Raw genomic sequence first — 9462 nt, 5'->3', positions numbered from 1 at the left:
TCTTCTTTTACTCCCTTCTCCTTTCTTCATGGCCGCCATAGCCTGTGATCCTGGCCAAGTTCAAATTGTCCAGCCCTTCGTTCTACTTGAATGATTGACCTTTGAACCATTGGCGTGGCCACAGGAATCGAATCATTGATCGAAGGTGAGGAGGAGGCCCAAAGCTGCAGAAAAAGGTAAAAGAGAACAGATTTGTGCGTGTCTGAGGAGGGTCGCAGAAGTGTCCCTATCAGATTCCCAAAAGCAAAATTGGCTTCTCGCCGTCCCCTAAAGCTCATAAAGTGCGTTTCGTTCGTCTCCAGCTCGGCCAGTCAGAGTTCCTCTGGGTCTCTATGTTCCCCACATCACGGCCGCATCCACTACTAATTTAGTTATATGGTTTGTCTCGACGTGCACAAAATGAATTTCTCCGCTCAGGAGCATTGATTTCAATTTTGCGGAAGTCAGGATTTGAATTAGCTCTATATTTTGCGTTTTTATGGCGTTTGTGAGCAGAATTGCTGCTTCGTCGTCCCCAACCTCACTCGAATCGAGAGAGAGGAGATGCTTTGCCGTCAAGCCGATTTTTAGGGTTCGTTGTGCATCGCGTTCGGAAAGGGCGTCGCCTTTCACGGAGAAGCATTCGGCCGAGAGGTACAAACGGGACAGCTGGCTGTACAACACCCAGCAGCAGCAGCAGCCGTCTTGTGCTTCTTGTCCGATTCCTCCAGATGAAGAATTTGTCAGGGATTACGACATAGCTCTGCAGCTTCCGGAGCTTAGAAAATTACTCGACGTGCTGAGAGAAAAGAGGGAGAGAGAAAATGGCGTCCGGCAAGGAGGACCCGGAAATGTTTTCTTGGTGGGGACGGGACCTGGGGACCCGGAATTGCTCACGCTCAAAGCCTTGCGAGTGATCCAGGGGGCTGATCTCTTGTTGTACGACAGGTTGGTGTCAAACGATGTATTGAATTTGGTGGGACCCGATGCTAGGCTTCTGTATGTTGGCAAGACTGCAGGGTACCATAGCAGAACTCAGGTTGGTTAAATCTGTTGAATTATTCTTGCAATTTCAGATCAAAATCATTAATGCTGCTTGTGTTTTCATATTAGAAATGGATAAACTATTAATGGATGTGGGCTTTAGCAGGAGGAGATTCATGAATTACTTCTGAGCTTTGCTGAGGCTGGGGCGAATGTAGTGAGGCTCAAAGGTGGGGATCCATTGGTAAGTCTAATAGAACCATCTTCGAAAACACATATATATTGTGCAAGAATTAGTTTTTAAGAATGGCTGTAATGATAAATTGTTGAGTTTTAGGTTTTTGGAAGGGGTGGGGAAGAAATGGATTATCTGCAGCAACAAGGCATTGCTGTTAAAGTCATTCCTGGTATGATGTTTGTCTGAAATTCGAAGCCGAATCTCGTTTTGTGTTTGATGAGATGTTGCGAAATCAGTTTCATTTTGTGGCAGGGATAACAGCTGCCTCAGGAATAGCTGCAGAGTTAGGGATTCCATTGACACACAGAGGTGTGGCGAACAGCGTCAGATTTCTCACCGGCCACTCCAGAAAGGGAGGTACAGATCCTCTGTACGTCGCAGAGAGTGCCGCTGATCCTGATTGCACTCTTATCGTGTATATGGGTCTCGCGACGCTCCCTTCCCTGGCTGCGAAGCTGATGTTCTATGGCTTGCCTGATGACACGCCTGCTGCTGCTATCGAGCGAGGAACCACACCCCACCAGCGAATTGTGAGCATTTTGCTTACCACCACAGAATTTAAAAAGTTCATTTTTGTATAACACACCATTCTCATAATTGTTTGATGTATTTTCGGTGATTAGGTGTTTGCTGCACTGAAGGATCTTGCTGATGAGATCGCCGCGCAGCAGTTGGTCTCGCCGACCTTGATCATCATCGGGAAAGTTGTAGCACTTTCACCATTATGGCAGCCTGCTGCTGACCGGACTTCTTCACTGGTGGAAACAAGATAGCAGCTTTTCTTTCGCAGGCAGAAGAATCGAGCTTCTGACTGTCGGTATACGGTCTTTATTGTATCCAGTTCTTGAGAATGATGTGCAGTTATTCTTTCATGAGTCTACCAAGAACTTCCACTTTATATCAGATCATTCGATTTCGTTTATTTTCTTACAAATCATTCATCTTCTACGAGTTAAAATGCTCCCTATGTTCGATTATATTATGTATAAGCAATGGTCAGGATCAGGATTGAAGACTTCTACTAGCACTGGCCAGAACTGCCTCATCCACATCGATCAGTTGCTACAAGACATAATTTCCTATTCGGGTTAGCTCAGTTGCTATATCTTGTGTTGTTTTGCTGTATTGTTCAGATCTCTTGTTTTTCCGAATGTATTTTTTATGTTGTATGCGCAATTCTACTTGAAGGATGTATCTTTTGAGTTATCTGCGACAAATCTGTTGTTGACATTGTCTTGTATAGTTTAGAATTGTTGCCTTTACACCGAACATTTCCATGAACGATTGTTTCTCGATGCATTGTTCGAAAGTCCAGATGACTTAGGTTGTTTTTGTGTTATCGATATCGGAAACCCATTCGTATTCTAATAAACAGCTCTATTCCATACGAGATTTCTGTTAACTGCTACAACATAAAGAATAAATGGAATGTAAAGAATACATATATAAGTTCATGTCCTTCCTATACAGCTAGCTCCCTCGTAGGAATTCAGACATCATAGACCAGGGAGAAATCAATAGAGCCCTGCTTATATTACACCATACTCTGCCAAAGTTCCTTCTTCCTCAGTACATACACAAGCAAGACACCGAATCTAGTCGTCGAAAGCCATCGTCTTGCTGCAGAATGCTCTCCCGGTGAACTGTGGGTCGACTTTTTACTAGAAGTGATTGCGCCGGTGCGAGTTTTATCTTGTTTGATGCTCTTCCGAAGTCCATTTCTTGGTTTATGAAGAACCCGGGATCGTTGCGTTGCACATGCACTCGGGAATCGGATACTTAGTAACGTCCCTCCCGACTTTGCTCGTCCTAAGCTCGGGCTGCCCCATCGAGTCCCCGTGCAAATCAAGTATGATCTTATTAAACTCGGGTTCGGAGAGAGATGCGTCCATGAAATGCGCGAGCATCTGTCGCTTGTTCGGGATTACGGTCTTTTTATGCCCCGCATAGGCTCTATATCCCTGTTTCAATCAGACACGACGAGACTCTCGTAAGCAAGAGTCCCCAGCAACATCGCATTGCAAAAACGACAAACGGTAACGACGTACCTGAATCGCGTGGCCCATGTTTCCACCGTGCGACGCCATGAACACAGTGCTTCTTTCAGCGACGATCGAGTCGATCGCAGCACTCAGGGAAGCCTTCCCGACGAACGGCTCGAGCTCCCCCGGCAATGCAAGATCTTCCTTATTGTAGAAATTCGGGAAATCCATTGTCAACGGCAGCAACGCCTCTTTACCCCCCAACGGAATCCCCCCCGCCCAATAGATCATCATGCTTTTAGGCGCGCCCAACGCTTTAAGCAACCTAATCGAATGCGCCAAAACCGTTCGAATAAAGAAAAATCAAGACCCTTTTGACCGAAACGTAATTTTTTACGAAGTCCAAATAGTAAAAAATTTCGTAGTCTCACCTTGCGACCTCCAACGCGTTCAAGGGGCAAAGACCGGCGAGCTTTCTTTCACGGTAGGTCATGTTCGAGCGCGACGTCAAGAGCTTCGGGTGTGCCTTTCTTTCATTACTTATAATCTCGTCGTATTCAGCGCTAAGCCCGGGAAGACACCCTGTTCGCACCCACACGTCTTTTTCCATCCGTAGGTGAAGGGCGAGATACGGTCCCTTGCTTTGCATTCTCTTGGTTAGCTTATCTCCGAGCTCTAAGATGCGCGGGGCAAATCGCAAAGCATGAAATGCAACCTGCAATGTGAAAAAAGTTTAGGTTGTGTTCTTTTATGGGTTTTACCTCAGATTTTTACTACAAGTTTATTTTATATTCAAAACAGCACATCAACATCTATTTATATCAAACCTCCGAAACATAAAGTGCGACGAAATAAGGTGTTGTAAGAAACCTTGCAGCGAAGCTTCTGAAGATCGGACGAGAGATCTTTGGACAGCCTCGAATCTAAGCCGCGCAGCAGCAGCACGCCGTCTCTCCTAATCTACATTACATCAAATATCTTCGAGTTTAGACAAGAACAAAGTAATAGGACAAATTCAAAATTTTCCCTCCTTTTTTATCTTCACGACATTTAAATAAGGATCAGCTGAATCGTGCCGGCCGCCTGGCCAAAAGATGATGTTTTTAAGGAGTTTTTTATGGTAATAAGGAAGACTTGTTCAAGCAAGTTATGCAAATGTAATAATGTAATGACATAAACGAGCTGCCACGATCATCAAACAATGTTGTAAATTCCCTTACACGTCTAAGATAGCGCGATCGAATCCACTCCGGCGACACATGGAGCGGAGTCCTGCTCTCGGCGACGGGCCTCGTCATCAAATGTGTTGAGGGAAGCGACGAAACTATCCTCACATCATTTGCCAGGACACTCTTGAAATGATCCAAATCGAATATATCCGAAAACTCACTGCAAAAACAGATCATTCCATCACAACCAACGATCATCAAAATTACTACAATCGAACAAGTTCAGGACAATTCAAGAAAATGGTCAAAAGAACATTCGATCAATCGATCAAGCAAATCCTTATCCACCTTTCATCTCCCCAAATGACATTGACTTGCAAAATCGGCACGACCAAAGCCGCCCCAAGAATTCTTGCAATCACAACAGCATCGACAATCTGATTCCTCTGCTGATTAAGCCCTCCTGAAACCACGACAAGAAGATACTTTGTCCTATCCCCGACAATCCCGCGGCTATCCTCTCTATACCCTCTGCTGAAATCGAGACAGGGCTTGTACCCCATCCCATCTGGCTGCCTCCAAAACGACGCCGTTTCGGCGTCGTCCTCCACAAAACTCGCCGGAGAAGAACCCACAAGCTTATCGACATTATTTTCTTGCGAAACGGCGCAGGGGTTGCGCGAAAAGGGCATTAAAGGATCGAATTTGGGCCACATCCGCAGCATAAGGAAAACACCAAACGAAAAAATCGAGAATGTAATAATAAAGCAGGGATTCTTCAGGACAAGCCTCAAATGGTTCGAGTGATGCTGCTTCTTCTTCTTCGGGGAATGCAGTAATGATTCGAGAGATGACTGCGAGATCGAGTTTATTATCTGGGAAGGGACTGAAATGTAGCTCTGCTGCTTCTTCTTCTTGTGGCTCTTCGAAACCGCCATTTTCGGACAAGAAGAAATTAAAACCCTCCTCCAGCTGCGTGTCTGAAGATTGTTAATGGAATCGATTTTTGAGCATAATGGCTTCCGTCGGAAGATTGGGAGAGGGACACGAAACCCGACGGGGAAGGGGGAGAGGGAGGAGGAGGGGAAGGCTGCTGAATAATAAAATGGAGTCAGTCGGAGTCGGACAAAGGTTGTGGCTTTTGTGTGTGGGTTTGTCAGAACGTTTGTTTGTGTGTTTTCAAAAAATTATTTACTTTTTTATTTTTATTTTGGGTGTACAATGCTGCAATAAGTATTCCCTCTGCTCTATTTATAATGCTTTCTCTTTTAATGGAATCTCTTTGTTTTTTTTTTTTATAATTCCAACGTTTACTTTGGATGTGTTTTGGACTTTCGAGTTCATTTTGAGAGTGCTTGGAGATTTTTTATTTTTTTCTTTGTATGAATTATTTTTTAAAAAAATCATCATTGTGATTCTCACGTTTTTTTTTTTTGAAATATTGTATTTTATTTATTATTATTGTAATATAATTAACATAATAAACTATATTACAAAATATTTTCGGTGATTTTGTTCTTTTGTGCTTTCAAATTTAAATCAATATTACTTATCCTTTATAATTTTAATAAAATATATACCATTTTTTTTTAAAAAAAATAAAAAAGTAAATATTTTATTTTAAATCAATTTCAAGCTAAAATTAAACAAACTCGAAATCTATGTTTTATACAATAGTTAATAAGATTGGAAATTATATATATGTTATCTTAATTGCGAATTGAATAATTAGAAACATGCAAGAAAATACATAACAAACATACTTTTTTTTTTTTTTCCTTCTTAGATTTATCCAGGTTCAAAACATCCATTTGCTTGTAAAATATAATATATATATATATATATATATACACTGAAATCATTATATTTCATATTTTTATCAAATATGTTTTGTACGGAATTTAAAAATAATAGTACTAATTATATGTAAAATTAATTGTGTTGAGTGTAATGATAAACACATTTTTACTGACTTATGATTGTTTTTAGAAATTTTATTGATCAATTATATTGCTATAAATATGTTAATTTATAAAGGTATTATTTATTTTTTAAAAAAAAATGGATAAAAAAACTAAAGAAATATATTAGTGGAATAAAAAAGATACATTCCTCTTGGACATTAAGAGTATTTATTTAGATATATTTTTGAATTTTGAATTGGTTGAAATAGAAGAAAGTGTCGAATATAACATAATATAATTTCGTCACCTACGTTATTATCTTTTTAATAATAAAAATGGATGGAATTAGTAAACACTATAAAAACAATAAAAATAAATAAATAATGTAGAATTTAATAATTTGGCTATGAAAGAGCTGGAAATTTGACATGCAAGTTAGTCGAGTCATGGCAGTATCAGCCATCACACTTCCATTACAAAGTATGTATATATATATATATATATAATTTAAATTATTTTTAAATACATTTTCTTGTTTGAAACTATATTTTTTAATAAAAAATTTTATTTCCAGCTATAGGATCGCAGTCATTCCAAAATTTGAAGTCTTAAATTAAATGTGCGTGCAGTTTGTGTGTCACATAATTGATTTAATTAAAAATAAATAAATAAATAAAATTGGTTAGTAATTTAAAATGTCGAAATTGACTTTTGATGGATGGGGATGGGCTAACAATTTATTTATAGTATAACAGTAATTATTAATTGTAATTTTGTAATGAATTATTGCCAAAAAGCTTTAGGAAAGAACTGATGACACAGTGTACTTTCAATTGGGGATTATTTATTGCCAATTCCACCCTGGCATGCAAAATAATAGTAATTTATTATTTAAAAATAAATATAGAATTAAATTTTAACAAATTTAAGATTTGACTATTTGTAGAACATTTATATTTTTCATATAATTTTGGAATGGGAATTTTGTTATTTTCCCAGTGATTAAAAGGCGTGCTTAGTGCTTCGCGGACGCCAGCTGTTGCTATATAAATAAATAACTTATATCAAATATTATTATTACTGATATCAAATATTTTTGTAAATGTACAATAAAAAAAAAAAAATCACAATTCAATTATAAATAAAGATCAGTATTTCTACTGCTGTAATAATCGACAAATTATTCGGTAATTTTCACACAAAAATATATATATGTATAAATTAATTTAAAAAGTAAATAGATAAACACGACGAATATTATTGTATTTCCAGCACGAGCGAAGTTGTCCGAGGCATAAATTAAACGTATTTTATTCAAATAAAATGAAAATTGAAAATAGAGTATATCGAATATCGTACGTTCCCCAATCCCCAAGTACAGCTGGAACCAACAAGATACACGCTGGCACCTTTTCTGACGTGGCAGACAACGACCTCCCTCTAGGGCCACCTCGGACCCCACGTAAAGTAGATACCTACGAGCCTACGACCACCTCACGTGGGCCCCGCATAAGAATGCTCTGTTTGGTTGCGGCTGTTTTTGCACCCAACCATTATTACACTCATTTTTTTGTGAAATAAATATGTACATATAAATATATTGAATCCAAATTTAAAATAAAATGGATAACTCCAATGTCTGGAATTTTCCATGTAATTAAAATAAATAATGGCACAAAGGACAATGATTGAACTATCATTTTTGTAACAACAGCAAGAATACATACACCCTATGGCTTTTGAATTTTGAATAATAAAATTTCAAATTAAAATAATTATTTTAATATATATTTACTTTAAAAAAAAAAGGTGAATTATTTTGCAAATCTATTTATCATTTTCCGTGCAAAGTACTTTTTTTTTTTTTTTCCCTTAGTAAGTTAAGATCATTTCACAACATTTCCTCGTCACCCAATTATTGAAATTTAAAGTATTATTATACTCAACAAAATGTCACATGGAAGAATATTTATGTGATGGCTGCTTGGCGGCCCACAATTTTCTTGCAAAATAATGATAATATATATATTTCTATTTTTAATTTGTGTCTAATTATATGTAGGGCCATTAATCATTTAATTAAAAATTTGGGTGCATGTTTTTGGAATTTAATTTAATTTTTCTATTTTAACTTCTTTTTTTAAAAAATATAAAAATATGAATTCCTATCTATTTATTTTTTATCTGCTAATTGGATCAAATTAAAACTATAACCAAAGTTACAAAAAAAATAAAAATAAATAAAGAATGAATGAAGATAAATGATGATGTAATAATGAGAGGGAGACCATAAAATGAAGAAAAGGGATAAGATATGTGTCCAAACTGGCAAAATTAAACCTTTTTTTTGTGTTAGAATTATTACACAATTTTTGTGCAGACATGGCCATGTTTCTGGTCGTTAGTGTTTTTTGTCCATTTTCATAGTGCTATTCTTTAAATTTATTTATTTAAATAAAATTAAAATATAGTGGAAGTATAATTATTTAGTTTGTAGAAGAAGCAATGGTAATTATATTTTGCTGTGAACTTTCCCAATTTTAGAAGGAATTGAAAGTGGACTTTTATATAATTGTGGAAATTATTTCGCAATTGAATTTGTCTAAATTTTAAGGAACTTTTTGTGTGAAATAATTCTAGACATAAAACTTGTCTTAGTTAGAAAGCAACAAATTTTTAATTTTGGTGATGTGTGTTAGAATATGAAACTGAAATTTTCTATTTCAATCATAAGAATTCGTACATATTTATAATGACTTACAAATTATTTAAATAATGCAAGAATCCTACAAAACTCTTAAATAAGATAACTACCATAAATATAATGTATATTTTTTAAATCTCCTCAAACTCAATAAATGATCGAATAAACTTGAGTTTGTCAAAAGTGACAGAAAAAAAATATAGTCGAGATCTTTCACGAACGAACTTGAATTTGCCAAGATTGACCGAAAGTGGTGTAGCCGTCCACCGGATCAGAGTCAGAATCGGAACTCAACACCGTTAGAGTTTGAAACGTGACTCACTCGTTCACAACGGAACTAAAATCGGAAATAGGACTGACTCGCTCACAACAGAGCTAAAGTCGGAAACATGACTCACTCACTCTCAATAGAGTTAGAGTCGAAAATAGGACTCTCAACTGCGTCAGAGTTGAAAGTAGAACTCTGTCAGTGGAGATCGAAATAGTAGAGACGGACGGCATG

The 9462-nt window shown here is 37.3% G+C and overlaps 2 protein-coding genes across 3 annotated transcripts; one reads left to right on the top strand and one right to left on the bottom strand.

Annotated features, from left to right (window-relative positions):
- Positions 1-108: 108 nt before the first annotated feature.
- LOC127244756 (S-adenosyl-L-methionine-dependent uroporphyrinogen III methyltransferase, chloroplastic) lies at positions 109-2429 on the top strand. 2 transcript variants are annotated; one of them, XM_051265242.1, is made up of 5 exons: positions 109-1018; positions 1127-1207; positions 1301-1370; positions 1454-1731; positions 1825-2429. In XM_051265242.1, exons 1-5 carry the CDS (start codon positions 479-481, stop codon positions 1972-1974), a joined length of 1119 nt encoding a protein of 372 aa, XP_051121199.1. In that variant the 5' UTR covers positions 109-478; the 3' UTR covers positions 1975-2429. The 2 variants fall into 2 exon arrangements, with proteins under 2 accessions (XP_051121199.1, XP_051121208.1); XM_051265251.1 differs by having other exon boundaries at positions 113-1018; positions 1130-1207.
- Positions 2430-2595: 166 nt separating this feature from the next.
- LOC127244747 (O-fucosyltransferase 20-like) lies at positions 2596-5561 on the bottom strand. Its single transcript, XM_051265232.1, has 6 exons — positions 4701-5561; positions 4404-4572; positions 4054-4143; positions 3615-3898; positions 3250-3508; positions 2596-3162 (listed from the first exon to the last, which is right to left on the bottom strand). Exons 1-6 carry the CDS (start codon positions 5288-5290, stop codon positions 2929-2931), a joined length of 1626 nt encoding a protein of 541 aa, XP_051121189.1. The 5' UTR covers positions 5291-5561; the 3' UTR covers positions 2596-2928.
- Positions 5562-9462: the final 3901 nt, after the last annotated feature.

Source organism: Andrographis paniculata, unplaced genomic scaffold, assembly GCF_009805555.1.
Source record: "Andrographis paniculata isolate CXL003 unplaced genomic scaffold, ASM980555v1 Contig10END, whole genome shotgun sequence".
NCBI lineage: Eukaryota > Viridiplantae > Streptophyta > Magnoliopsida > Lamiales > Acanthaceae > Andrographis > Andrographis paniculata.
The sequence above is the reverse complement of the archived record's forward strand: the minus strand, read 5'-3'. Positions and strand labels throughout refer to the sequence as shown.